The sequence below is a fragment of the Lissotriton vulgaris genome, chromosome 10 (genome assembly GCF_964263255.1).
Source record: "Lissotriton vulgaris chromosome 10, aLisVul1.2, whole genome shotgun sequence".
NCBI lineage: Eukaryota > Metazoa > Chordata > Amphibia > Caudata > Salamandridae > Lissotriton > Lissotriton vulgaris.
Genome location: NC_141698.1, coordinates 1,090,362,787 through 1,090,377,802, shown reverse-complemented (window position 1 = coordinate 1,090,377,802; position 15,016 = coordinate 1,090,362,787). Strand labels below are relative to the sequence as shown.

At 45.6% G+C, this 15,016-nt stretch overlaps 1 protein-coding gene across 2 annotated transcripts in view; it reads left to right on the top strand.

Moving 5' to 3' along the window:
• The window catches only part of KAT2B (lysine acetyltransferase 2B), a 303,093-nt gene that overhangs the window by 223,688 nt on the left and 64,389 nt on the right, over positions 1-15,016 (top strand). For both annotated transcript variants that reach the window (XM_086942167.1, XM_086942165.1), the window contains exon 13: positions 10,416-10,559. In XM_086942167.1, the coding sequence (XP_086798293.1) occupies positions 10,416-10,559 (144 nt within the window). The remainder of the gene's footprint in view (positions 1-10,415; positions 10,560-15,016) is intronic.

The following is a 15,016-nucleotide window of genomic DNA, read 5'->3' as shown; positions in this document are numbered from 1 at the left end:
GATGGCATTTGCTTTGATACTCATGCCCGCCAATTCTGATGAAAAATACCACTTCCAAGAAGAGGTGCATGATGCCCCAGAACCGAAAGATTACTTTTGACAGGTGCTTGCAGGAGTCCGCGATTCTTGATAGCATTTTGATGGAGGATGAAGAAATAAACATCCGTGCACTTCTGAGGTCCTTCTCCTGCATTGGACACTATTTCTGCTATTATTGCAAAAAGCACTTCAGAGTCTGGAGCCTCCATGCACAACTGAACAGAAGAGGGATGTTTTCTACCTGCTCTAGAAGAGGAACGCGAGAACAGCGGTCATTGAGAGGGAAAATGTCCCTAAATTACATTACATTATGTTTTGTAATGGCTGATGCACAAATGTGCCAAGTAAAACTCATCTGATCTCTTCAGTTATCTTGGACGAGCAATGCCTCAAGGTTGCCAGTATGGGTAAAAAGGTGGTTACGATGACCTCTACAGTCGAGTTACCTACTGTGCATTCTGTCTTATGAGGGGTAAAAGCGGTCTCAATCGTTCATGAAAATGAGCGGCAGAAAAACCAAGTAGTTTAGGTAGAGAAGAGAACTTAGTCTAAGCGTGTCATTAAACCTTCTCTTGATGTTCCTGCCTCTGCTTTTTTGCAGATGACTGGTGGCCAAGTCATCAGAGTGTAGGCTTTCCTTACATGCTCAGGAGTTGGCCTTGTATGCAAGTTTGCGTCCTCAGCGTGCCGTTGGTAGAGTAAATCCTAGTTGGAGAGGACGGAGACAGTGCATTCTGTGCTGTTAGATTACAGTCATGTCTTGCTTCCGTTGATGTGGTGAAGATTCAACCAGGGCTGCTATAGTTGACTTTCACAATCCCATTCTGCAGAGTGAAGGCATGTGATGGAAGAGAAACTCCAGTTCCAATGGACCCATGCCACTAAGGCTGTTCCCCTTCAAAAATTGATGAGAGAGATTTACTTGGCTGTCAGTATTCTGCAGTGACGGCACCAAGATGGACCTTGAATGCCTTCCTGCCTTAGATCAGTGCTTGTCAGAACAGGGTATCACCACAGTGTACCATTGGAGTCACAAGATGTATTGTGTCTCTCTCCAATGTAGATAAAGAACTATTGATAACAAGTGCCTATCAAATTGTTGGGATAAAACCAATGGAGAATGAACCACAAACGGCCAGACTACTGGAGCCGGGCTCCTTCAAGTGGGAGCTACGTCCTCATCTTGAAGTTATATGGGACATACCCAGACATGTAATCTTCTTGCACTGTTCAGAATGGTAAAATGTTAAGTTAGGTAAATGTATAACTCACATGAACACTTGACCATCTTGGTACCATAGGACTAACTCATCCCAAACCCTAATATTGGAAAGGTAGTTAAAGGTACTAATTAAAAATCCACGTGTTCAGCTGTTGTTGAAAAAGAGAAGGCAGTATTTCAGATCACAAAGATAAAAGCATATCATTCCAGACCCTTTATGCTGTCACAAAGAATGCACTGTCCTTATAAGAGGCGATCTAGACCCAGCAATCGAGAGAAGAAACAGATTAGCAGGGTACGTTTGTGACCGTGCTACACCCAAACATATTGTAGGCTAAGGAGGACATTTCATGTGAATGGCCTCGTGCACTATTGTCATTCATGACAAAGCGGGAACCAATGAAGAGCTTCAGAATTGGTGTAATTCAGCTCTGTCGGGTACACCAAGATATTAGGTATGCTGCCACATTTTGCTCTAGTTAACGAAATTGAACTAGTTTGGCTACAGAAGCTAAATCAACTGAATGGTTATAATCCAGTCATGACTGGAATAGTGCACTTACAATTGCTATATGGAAATCGGTGTCCAGAAAAGGTAGGAGCCTTTTTAAAACTTTAAACTGGAAAAAACAGCTGTTGGCCTGGAGATCCAGAGGTACGGGGGGGCGGGTGTCTAGATAGATAGCCAGATTTCTTAGTGTTTGCAGATGCAGCACATGGATCACTTTCTAATGGCCGGTGATCGTATTCCAATGGCACGAGCACAGTGGGGTAGGCATAACCCCTGAGGGTTAAGCTCTAAAAAGTTGGCAGACATCCAGCACTGAGTGAGCCCTTGCGTCCTCCTGATTAAAACCAGGTGGCTGAGGCTTTTGCAGCAAGAAGCAGTAAATATAAACTGTGTGTATTCTGCATACACACAGACATACGCGGCGATCCAGGCTGCGATTGTGTTGGGTGGTTGGGGATATTGCTAAACTTTTAATTCTCTCGCTGCTGACTCTAATAGCATGCCCGAATTGCATTAATGAAATAGGAATATGTACTTTGTGTTTTGTTTCTTCGCTGATTTTAATAGCACAATTCTTTTTTTAAACTTGAAACTGACACTCCGTCATTGAAATATCCCTGCTTCTCTTACCTGCACTTAATTTGCCTCGTGGCCCCGTTCCGCCCCGGCTCTGTGCCGTTTGTTGCGGAGGGCCAGCTCGAGGAGCGCTACTTCCTGGCAGCTACCACACTTCCGCCCTGCACCGAAAACCCGCAGGTTAGCGGTCTAGCGCTGCCGAGCATATTCTCTATTTAACTCCCGCTTTCAGCCCCAAGGCCATGGACATACGCGGCGATCCAGGCTGCGATTGTGTTGGGTGGTTGGGGATATTGCTAAACTTTTAATTCTCTCGCTGCTGACTCTAATAGCATGCCCGAATTGCATTAATGAAATAGGAATATGTACTTTGTGTTCTGTTTCTTCGCTGATTTTAATAGCACAATTGTTTTTTTAAACTTGAAACTGACACTCCGTCATTGAAATATCCCTGCTTCTCTTACCTGCACTTAATTTGCCTCGTGGCCCGGTTCCGCCCCGGCTCTGTGCCGTTTGTTGCGGAGGGCCAGCTCGAGGAGCGCTACTTCCTGGCAGCTACCACACTTCCGCCCTGCACCGAAAACCCGCAGGTTAGCGGTCTAGCGCTGCCGAGCATATTCTCTATTTAACTCCCGCTCTCAGCCCCAAGGCCATTGACATACGCGGAGATCTAAGCTGCGATTGTGTTGGGTGGTTGGGGATATTGCTAAACTTTTAATTCTCTCGCTGCTGACTCTAATAGCATGCCCGAATTGCATTAATGAAATAGGAATATGTACTTTGTGTTCTGTTTCTTCGCTGATTTTAATAGCACAATTCTTTTTTTAAACTTGAAACTGACACTCCGTCATTGAAATATCCCTGCTTCTCTTACCTGCACTTAATTTGCCTCGTGGCCCGTTCCGCCCCGGCTCTGTGCCGTTTGTTGCGGAGGGCCAGCTCGAGGAGCGCTACTTCCTGGCAGCTACCACACTTCCGCCCTGCACCGAAAACCCGCAGGTTAGCGGTCTAGCGCTGCCGAGCATATTCTCTATTTAACTCCCGCTCTCAGCCCCAAGGCCATTGACATACCCGGCGATCCAGGCTGCGATTGTGTTGGGTGGTTGGGGATATTGCTAAACTTTTAATTCTCTCGCTGCTGACTCTAATAGCATGCCCGAATTGCATTAATGAAATAGGAATATGTACTTTGTGTTCTGTTTCTTCGCTGATTTTAATAGCACAATTCTTTTTTTAAACTTGAAACTGACACTCCGTCATTGAAATATCCCTGCTTCTCTTACCTGCACTTAATTTGCCTCGTGGCCCTGTTCCGCCCCGGCTCTGTGCCGTTTGTTGCAAATCCTTGTTGTAAATATTTTTGTCCACCCTAAGCGTGGAAGGGTATTCTCAGATGTGAGACCCTTGCTCATTGCACCATCAGGATTCAAGCAAACCGGGCCGAAGACGGCTGTAATGCCAGAAACCGGTCCCCGGGAGCTTGTTTCCTTCCCAGTGTAAGAATTGGCTTTTGTAGTTTGGTTTGCCCTGTTCCCATCATGCACTGGGACAGGAACAGACTAATTTGCATACAGCCAGGTTCTGAAACTGGGATGGTGCAGTGAGCTAAATAACGGTGTTGGATCTAGCCCTGATCTCTTGACTGGGTGAGAGCTTTCTGCTTAATTCAGAGACTCTGTCCCTCACCACCCCTTGTTGTAAATATTTTTGTCCACCCTAAGCATGGAAGGGTATTCTCAGATGTGAGACCCTTGCTCATTGCACCATCAGGATTCAAGCAAACCGGGCCGAAGACGGCTGTAATGCCAGAAACCGGTCCCCGGGAGCTTGTTTCCTTCCCAGTGTAAGAATTGGCTTTTGTAGTTTGGTTTGCCCTGTTCCCATCATGCACTGGGACAGGAACAGACTAATTTGCATACAGCCAGGTTCTGAAACTGGGATGGTGCAGTGAGCTAAAAAACGGTGTTGGATCTAGCCCTGATCTCCTGACTGGGTGAGAGCTTTCTGCTTAATTCAGAGACTCTGTCCCTCACCACCCCTTGTTGTAAATATTTTTGTCCACCCTAAGCGTGGAAGGGTATTCTCAGATGTGAGACCCTTGCTCATTGCACCATCAGGATTCAAGCAAACCGGGCCGAAGACGGCTGTAATGCCAGAAACCGGTCCCCGGGAGCTTGTTTCCTTCCCAGTGTAAGAATTGGCTTTTGTAGTTTGGTTTGCCCTGTTCCCATCATGCACTGGGACAGGAACAGACTAATTTGCATACAGCCAGGTTCTGAAACTGGGATGGTGCAGTGAGCTAAAAAACGGTGTTGGATCTAGCCCTGATCTCTTGACTGGGTGAGAGCTTTCTGCTTAATTCAGAGACTCTGTCCCTCACCACCCCTTGTTGTAAATATTTTTGTCCACCCTAAGCGTGGAAGGGTATTCTCAGATGTGAGACCCTTGCTCATTGCACCATCAGGATTCAAGCAAACCGGGCCGAAGACGGCTGTAATGCCAGAAACCGGTCCCCGGGAGCTTGTTTCCTTCCCAGTGTAAGAATTGGCTTTTGTAGTTTGGTTTGCCCTGTTCCCATCATGCACTGGGACAGGAACAGACTAATTTGCATACAGCCAGGTTCTGAAACTGGGATGGTGCAGTGAGCTAAAAAACGGTGTTGGATCTAGCCCTGATCTCTTGACTGGGTGAGAGCTTTCTGCTTAATTCAGAGACTCTGTCCCTCACCACCCCTTGTTGTAAATATTTTTGTCCACCCTAAGCGTGGAAGGGTATTCTCAGATGTGAGACCCTTGCTCATTGCACCATCAGGATTCAAGCAAACCGGGCCGAAGACGGCTGTAATGCCAGAAACCGGTCCCCGGGAGCTTGTTTCCTTCCCAGTGTAAGAATTGGCTTTTGTAGTTTGGTTTGCCCTGTTCCCATCATGCACTGGGACAGGAACAGACTAATTTGCATACAGCCAGGTTCTGAAACTGGGATGGTGCAGTGAGCTAAAAAACGGTGTTGGATCTAGCCCTGATCTCTTGGCTGGGTGAGAGCTTTCTGCTTAATTCAGAGACTCTGTCCCTCACCACCCCTTGTTGTAAATATGTTTGTTGCGGAGGGCCAGCTCGAGGAGCGCTACTTCCTGGCAGCTACCACACTTCCGCCCTGCACCGAAAACCCGCAGGTTAGCGGTCTAGCGCTCCCTCACCACCACTACTTAATGGTGGTTTGGAGGAAGCGCAGCGGACGAGCGCAGCGGACGAGCGCAGCGGACGAGCGCAGCGGGAGCGCCGACTTTGCGCCGAAGTCGCGCACAAGTCAAGCCCGTCTGCGCCCGTCCGCGGCTGACCAGGCCCAGGGCCCTGTCGTAATGCCCAACTCCACTCTTACTCCTCCGCCGAGCTCCTGAGTCTTAAGTCCTCCGGACCCATTCCCGCCCGCACTATCAGAGCGGCTCAGGCATGTGGCATTCTGATACCTTCTGACTACTCGGCACTGGTTTCTTGTCACGACCCTTCTCCCTCTGTTCCACAGATCTCCACCTCTTTGTCAATTATTTACCTTAACACCCGCTCCCTTATTCGCCATCAGCTCGAGATTTTCCAACTTCTACATCAGAGCTCCATCGACATCCTTCTCCTAGCGGAAACCTGGATCACTGAAGATTCAGCCCCCGATATTCTCGCTGCACTCCCTATGGGATACTACATCCTGCACGCCAATCGGCCCGCTGGGAAGACTGGTGGCGGCTATCATCCGCTCTGAACATATCTTCTCTGATATCACGTTGACCCCTATCCCTAAAACTGAATACCTGGCACTAAAATTTTCCTCCCCCAAATCGTCTTTTGTTTGTGTCCTTGCATATAGACCCCCCGATTCTATGCCCACCTTTCCCCAATTATTCAGCGACGTTATCGCTCAATTAGCAATTAACCACGCCAACATCATGGTGATTGGAGACTTTAATTATTGGCCAGCCGATGTCCATGAAAGCCAATCGTCGGTGGACTTCACAGACTTCCTAAAAGGTATGAATCTTTCCCAACACATCCACACCCCCACCCCTCTGAAAGGTCATATTCTTGACCAACTCTGACATCTAACCTAGATATCTCACCTCCCTCAGTTTTCCCTTGCTCCTGGTCTGACCACTATTTCATCTCCTTTCACCTACATCTGCACACTCTGTGTCCGCCCCCCTGTACTAAAAATATCATGGCTCGCAACTGGAAAAGGGCCAATCTGCCTGAGTTTCATGATTCCCTAGCCGCTACGGCACCCACGTCTATGACCTCACTAGAGAATCAGGCTATCAAACTTGATGATTGGCTGCGTCAGGCTAGTGATAAAGCTGCCCCTCTTAAAAGAATCAAAGCAAAGCGCCCCCACGGCGCACAACGTTGGTTTACGGACCAACTCAAAGCGGAAAAACTAACCCTCCGGCAAACTGAACGCCGCTGGCGCCGTCACTACGACCCATAGCTCAAACTCATATACAATGAAACCCTTAAATCTTACAAACAAACAATCTGCGCTGCCAAGACGGCATACTTTTCACAAAAAATCTTGGACTCAAACAATAAAACGAAAGACATTTTTTCAATTTTACATGAGCTCTCCCTGCCAGATAGTCACTCCCCAACCCCAGCCGACTCAAACCCTCTGTGACTCACTTAACTCTTACTTCATAGAGAAAATTACGACAATAAAAAACAATATTCCGACTCCGGCATCTCCTACTCCTCTTCCTCTTCCCCCTACTAATACCAGTACCTTGACAGAGATCCCACCTATATCCCAACAAGAGTTTGTTTCTCTCCTTCATAAAATCAGATCGGGATCCCCCAATGACTGCTGTCCCCCGCAGATCCTGAAAGAAGCCTTTCTTGCATGTCCAGGCCCCCCTCTAGCTTTACTTTTCAACTCCCTCGCTACTGGGAAGGTCCTATCCTCTTTCAAGCAAGCTGCAGTCCTACCCATACTAAAGAAACCCAATTCAGACCCATCAATTCTCAGCAATTACAGACCCATCTCCCTCCTCCCCTACCTAGGAAAGATCTTGGAGACCTACGTTACCCGCTGCCTGAGCTCTTTTATAGAGAAATCTTCCTTCTTAGACCCTCAACAAGCGGGATTCAGACCCCTCCACTCCACCGAGGCGGTCATAGTAGCAGTCATGGACACCCTCAGGAAGGGCGCTGACAAAAACATCCCTCAAGCCCTTGTCCTATTGGATCTCTCGGCGGCGTTCGACACGGTCGATCACACCATCTTGATCGACCGTGTCCATAACGCCGGCATTCAGGGATTAGCCCTTGACTGGCTCAGATCTTTCCTGCACCAGCGCTCTCAGTCCGTTCACCTTTCCACCTTCTCTGCACCCTACACCTCCCTTCCCTGCGGTGTACCTCAGGGCTCTGCACTCTCCCCTCTTCTTTTTAATTTGTACCTCCAACCCCTGTTAGCCTCCCTCCACAACTCCCCGGTCACTATCTTTAACTATGCGGACGATCTCCAGTTAATCTTTCCTATAGACTCCCTCCCTTCCTCCCGTATGAATTTCCAGTCCACCAAGCTGACCATTGCGGAGTGGATGTACCACAGCCACTTAAAGCTGAACCCTACCAAAACTGAGCTCGTTCTGGTAGGAGGCCCCAATCATCCATGGAATTCCACCTTCTGGCCAACATCTCTGGGGACAGCACCCACTCCCGTGAGCTCAGTCAAAAGCCTGGGGGTGATCATTTCAGAAGATCTATCCATGAGACCGCAAATCAACGCGGTCACCTCTGCCTGTTTCTTCCACCTCAGGCGGATCCGCAAGATCAGCAGGTTTCTCACCAAAGAAGCCCTGATCCAAGTTGTTATTGCGCTTATCACCTCCCGGCTCGATTATGCCAAAACTCTGTACGCAGGAATCCCTGCATGTCACCTCCACCGACTGCAGCTGGTGCAAAATCAGGCCGCCCGCCTGATCTTCCGCTAGCCCAAACATCAGCACGTCACTCCCATCCTCCGCAGTCTACATTGGCTCCCTGTTTCTAAACGCTGCACCTTCAAATTGGCATGCACAACCTATAAGGCCCTCTCGGATGCAGCCCCTGCTTTCATTTCTTCGGTCCTATCCCGTCACCTCCCTTCTAGAGCCCTTCGCTCAGCATCACAAAATCTCCTTGTTGTTCCCAAATTTAAAAGAAAAAAGCACGGTGGCCTGAGCTTTTCTGTCCTGGCTCCTTCCACCTGGAACTCGATGCCACTTTCCCTCCGTCTCTGCCAAAATTATGACTGTTTCCGCAGACTGTTGAAAACTCTGCTCTTCCAATCCGCATATGAATAACCCTCTCACTCTGGATCACGTTATTTGTCATTGAGCGCCAAGAAACCTACGGTGATAGTGCGCGTTACAAATAATTTTTAACGTAACGTTTAACGTAACCTACCGAGTGGCGCCCTGTGTTGGACTACACTGGCGAGGGGCCAGATGTAAATATTGAATCTTAGCGCAGAACCCTGGGAGGCAGTGACGTTTAACAGCCTAGGTCTTGATCTGAAAGGATGGAGTGAACACGGACTGTACTCTGTTGGTTAATATGTTTCCTCCAGGTAGCCCTCCGGTGATTAATAACCACCTTATGAACATTTGCATTCATCTAATATCAGGTGCCTGAAATAAAAACCAATTTTTCTAGCAGTAGTCACATATGCCTCAAGAGTATATGCCATAAGCAGCATCTCGTGTGTGAATATCAAATTAACAGGAAAACCTTATCCTCGGATTTTTCCAAACATTGCGTTTCAGCTTCACCTTAATCAGATAGCGTCCTGGTTCGTGCTTTTCAGAGAGCCATAAAATGGTTTGGAGAGGGCTGTTAATTCACATTAAGAAGGCACAATATCTCTGCAATGACGCTCAACATCCTGTGATTCTGGGCAAATCACGTATTCTCCCTGCGCCTAACAAAAATGAATGTGTCCTCATGTAATGAAACTGGTGCTCATGTACAGCGCTCTGATGCCTGATATCCTTGTGTCTAGTTCGCGCTATATAAAATAAAAATAATAACACATAAATATTAAGAAGGAAAGTGTTGGTTCTAGATCATAGACCGTCCAGGCCATTGAAACAGGCAGAGCTCTGGCATACATAACCGCATTATAACCTAACTGCGTGCAATCGTCTGAATAAAGCAGTTGCTACTAGACAGTAATTTTTGCAGGCAGACTACTAAATATATTACAAATGTAGCCATAGACGGCCTTAATCATAGTCCGTTGCATACTTTCTGTTCTTTAACGTCTATCATTGAAGCTAAACCTTTCTCCTTAAGGTCCTTGCAGCTCTTGACACAGTGTATTGGCAATGCTCCGTTGATGCCACTGTATTTCTAGTGCAGGAGGCCCTCCTTCCTCTTTAAGGGAGTCAACGCTGAAAACAGGAGCCCCCGCCATCTTCTGTCATGGTTCCATGCGTTCTTATGATTTCCAGACACCCTCCTTTCTGCCATTCTTACCCTCCATACTGAAAACAGGAGCCCCCGCCATCTTCTGTCATGGTTCCATGCGTTCTTATGATTTCCAGACACCCTCCTTTCTGCCATTCTTACCCTCCGTACTGAAAACAGGAGCCCCCGCCATCTTCTGTCATGGTTCCATGCGTTCTTATGATTTCCAGACACACTCCTTTCCGCCATTCTTACCCTCCGTACTGAAAACAGGAGCCCCCGCCATCTTCTGTCATGGTTCCATGCGTTCTTATGATTTCCAGACACCCTTCTTTCCGCCATTCTTACCCTCAATGCTGACCTAGGATTCTCCATTTAACTCCTTTGAATTTGTTGCTTGGCTCACTTCAGACACCTCTTGAAGTCTTGAGAAGAAAATACATGGGACTACATTAATTTCCACAGTGTCCTAATGGTGTTGTTACTTTACCGCATTATTTTTAATAAGAAAGTGTATTTTACCAAATAACTAAATGATTGAGTTGGCAATATGGCAGCCTGTATTGTGTAACTTTGAGAAGTCATTTTGAAAAGAACATGCAAGGCCATCCGTAACATTTTCTTCCTTGTGCAGGGCTTCTCCAAAGACATCAAAGTACCAAAAGTAAGATATGTTGGTTACATCAAGGATTATGAAGGAGCCACATTAATGGGATGCGAGTTGAATGCCAAGATTCCCTATACAGAATTCTCTATCATCATCAAGAAGCAAAAAGAGGTAAGTGGCAGCTTACACCATGTGGGAGACAATGAAATGTATTTGTTGTAATTTGATTATACCAAACCATTATTCATGTCAAGGGTAACCTTTGTTTTATTACACTACGAGAGAAGAAAAATAACTTAAAATACAGTACTTCTAAAACATAAGAAGAGAAATAACACATGAGCTTGTCTTAAAATTGATAGTTTCTTGTTCATTGCAGAGAAATAAACAGTCTTGTTAGAGTTGCTTAAAAGTAAACTGAACTTAAAAACAATATTATTTTCCAAAAGGAGAATGTCAAGAATCCTTAAATAAAACATACTATCTGCTTGTTTACTGCACTTTTGATTGATTGTTGTTAATTTTAATGTATTAGCCCGACCGATACATTGACAAATATAATGTATACGCAGTTGAGTCAAATCAAAGCAGAACTGAGACATTCAAAACACATACTTGCTGAACAGTTCAACATGCAAATATTGCTAACGCTGTCAATTTTCCTTTGCACATAGGGGCCTTTCTCATTTAAACAAAAGCACACAAGAAAATAAATAAGCCATTGACCTATGAAGGAGGATCTAATTTGGTTAATGTTCTTCGCAGTAGAGCCCTGTGAACCAGCAAAAAGTGTGATATTCTAATCCTACCACCCTAAGTTGATACGTACCTCCTTCTGGGTCTTTTGGGATAGATACCTCTCAGTATTAGTCCAATAAGAAGGGGGTCTAAGCCGCTGGCTCTTTGCCGTGCGAGTTATGGTATTTTGCTTGAACATATATGCACATCCACCTAAAAATGAGTTCACGTAGTACCGTGGCTGGTGCCAGTTTTTAGGTCTCGCGTGCGTTGCAGGGTAGAAACCTGCTTCGCCTCTGCGAGAGATTTTGTAGGAGAGGATTTTCAGAAGAGGGCTTTAATCCCCACCCCTCATTTCCATTGACTGGGGTCACTGTTTATGCTAAATGATGGCCAGCCATTGGAAATGAGCTATCTATGTTGCCTCTCTTTGGCTTTTCGTGCCGGCCCACTTACACTGGCTCGCCTGCTTTCCTTCTGTCGTAAATGATTTCTTATCTTTGACAAGAGATCGCATGCGGTAAGAATTTGCTCTCGTTCTGTCTGCACTTTTGCTTTCTTTATTGTTCGTTTTTCTTCACTATGTCCTCCTCTCCCCCCTTTCATTGTTTGCTCACTGCTCCTAACTTTTTACCGACCACCTCCTCATGAACGCTGCTGCTTTCAGTTACCTGGCTGCCTCTAGCCTCACCCCCAAGCCACTGTACCGGTCCCCCCACCCCCTTTCTTTGCCGTCACCGTGTCCCCAGCTCCTTTCAGACACCCCTGCGCGCCCCCATCGCCTCGCCAGCTTGTCTTCATGATGCAGCCAAATTTACTAATTGTGAGTTGGGTAACAGTAATGCCAGATACCTCCAGTGAAAGTTATCCAACACAATTGGATCGGAGTAGTGGAGAGATTGCATTATGTCCAGTTAGCTTTGCATCCTTCTGAGTTCGATACAATGAGTACTATTGAGTTGGGTATCAGTAAACATCTGATATTCAGCGCCAACATACACTTGAGTGAACGTGCGCTTTACAAATGCACGTTATGTTATGTTAGTGTGTCGGACCATGCACTTAAGTGTGACCCCGTGACATGTTAGCTGGCTCTGCTTTCACAACGAAGGTGGTGGGAAGTTGAAAACAAAGTGAGAAAGCGCACTCTGCTTTTCGTTGTGTACATTGGAGACAAACGTGTAAAAGACCAAATGATAAAAACTGAGTTAGACTGGCGTATGCTGGTTATTGATCCCTTCTGGGGGGCGCGGTGTGCGCTGGCATTCACGCGCCACAAGAATTATAACTGGATAATGCTCAGTCATCGTCATTGGATCACTTGTTTGATGAATTTTGTGCTGCTTATAAACATATTTTTTAAAAGTTGGGGCTCGCATAGTGTGACTGTTGGACACAATTCATGACTGGAACTATCCTGGTTTTGACTAGTGATCGAGTAGGTAATCCCAGTGTTGAATCTGAGCTCTAACAAGTCCTGGTTTCTTGCATTAGTAGCTAGAAAGCCATCCTTTTTGCTTTGCATTCTGGGATTTGCAGTGCAGTCGATCCTAGTAAATCAGGACTACAAGTCAAAGAATGTAAAACAAACGCACATTCTGATGCACAGACGCGGGAATCCTTTCATAGAGATGGTCATGAATCATGCTCCCGATTTCTGAGAACGGGATGACTAGGATGCACAGGAGAGTTCAGCTAGGGGTGGAGGCAATCTCCATGCGATGAGACTACCTGCAGACGCTCTTTGTCCGCGGAGCTTCCATTAGAAAGATGCTGAACTGATACTGCTGTAGAGTCAGCCGTCCCATGTGCACTGCGTATACATATGTATGCGTTTTCAGACGTATCTGGGGCTCTCTTCACCATATGTCTCTGTTAGAATAGAGCATGTCGAAGAGTGGAGCGGAAGACCAGCGGATCCCACAGCAACAGTGCCGCATACAGGCCTACCAGTACCCGCTGGCGAGGAGCCCCCAGCCGGCCTCATTCATGTATCTTGGAGGCAGCGAGCACAGCCCTCACTTTGGAAGCAGGGGTCAGATTACTGCAACTGCAATGCCTAAACAACAAGCATTAAAAATGCAATAGGTCTCGCCTTTAATGAAGTTAATCATTTGCTTTGCTATACAATACCATTACAAAAGAAAATGGCTTTAACTTAATAAAAAGCGAGACCTATTTCATTTTCAATTCTTGTTCATTTTCGCAATTGGCTAGTCCCCTTTCTTTTATTTCCCCATCTCCTTTTTTAAGATTTTTTTTTTTTTTTTTTAGAACATCCTGTAACTCCCCAGACAGTGCCACCTAGCAACTTGCTTGCTGCTCACTTAATTTCATCTGCAGTGTACTGAAACTGCTTCTTAACAGGGCAGCTATTTTGGAATGGTATTGTCCAGTGTGTGTAATTGATATACTAGTACAAGATGGCTGTTATGTTTAGAAGTATTAGGTCAGCCATCTTGAATCAGTACAACAATGATGGCGTATGCATGATACCATTCCAGTTTAGCCACTTACTGCGATATTTACTTTTTTCCCCATTTTTTAAAATTATTTTCAAGTCAGACTTCGAAATACAATAATCATAATATTCAAATAGGAGCAAAAAGGGGAAAAGAAAAACAGAGAAAAAACAGCAAAAGAATCCATAGTCAGAAAAGGTAACATGCTTAATCTAAAGCTGGAGAGATAGTTATAGAAAAAAAAATAGAGAATCTAGAACTGGAGACGTAGACAAGAAAAATACATAATTATTCACTGTTAACACTTTAGAAATCCCAACTGGGATTAATCCAGAATTTATCAAACTTTTTCAGCGAGGAACGACCTCCAACTTTAAACAGGGCTGATTCGGACTTCAAGATCTGATGGATGAGTGCACACCATTCAACTGATTTCGGAGGAGTCACAGAGACCCCTGAACTTGCAATACATACCCAGGCACAGAATAGCATTATCGTAATTAGGCGCTGGTTTCCTCGCTCATACTCAAATTTAGCTCCCAGCATTATATCTTTAGTAGATAGTAAAACTTGATGTCCCGAGCTAGAAGGCATAAACTTAATCCCAAGCCCAAAATTCATGGAAAACGGGCCATAACGCGAACATATGTAAAATATCTGCAGCTTGAAAGTTACACTTGGGCCATCTGGCCTTATCAGAGACAGTATCACTCCCCTTCTGGAGATTTTATCCTGAATTTAATACAAAACGAAGATTTTCTGCAGCTTTAAATTCATAAATTAATCTGGATCCCTGAGACTAGGATCTCAGATGAGAGCAGCCGACTTCACTTTGCTGCCAATAGCACAATGTCATCTTTGAGATACTGAGAAAGGCATTCGTAGACCGTGCTGATCAATGGTTTCCTATCTGATTCATAATTATAGGACATAAGCTCTGAGCCTTCCATGTCAAGTGAATATTAAAACCCGACTGGATATAGTCCCTTACTTGTAAATACTTTTAAAAAATGGCGAGGAAGCTTGTACATATCTTAGAGTCCTGAAAGAGCGAATGTCATTGAGATCATACAGCTGGACCAGCGTGAGAACCCCATGGTGTACCCAAGACCTACAGGTTGAATCCGGAAAAAAACGAGGGAAAAGCAGGATTATCTCAGAGCGGTGTATCTTTGTTTAGAAAAGCTATTAAATATTTAAAAACAGATCCCTTATTACTTTGACATGTACCCTTATATAGTAGTTGGGATCACCAGCCTATAAATGAAAAGCCTAAAGTCAACCCCCTGAGCTATCTGGTAGCTGAAAGATGATGGATCTGGATCAGCCGGGCTTAAACGACCTGTTAAAGTAGGCCAGAAGTATATCTTGAAATCTGGGAGTTGAAGCACCCCTTTCTTATACATGAGTTTCATGAGGCAATATTTA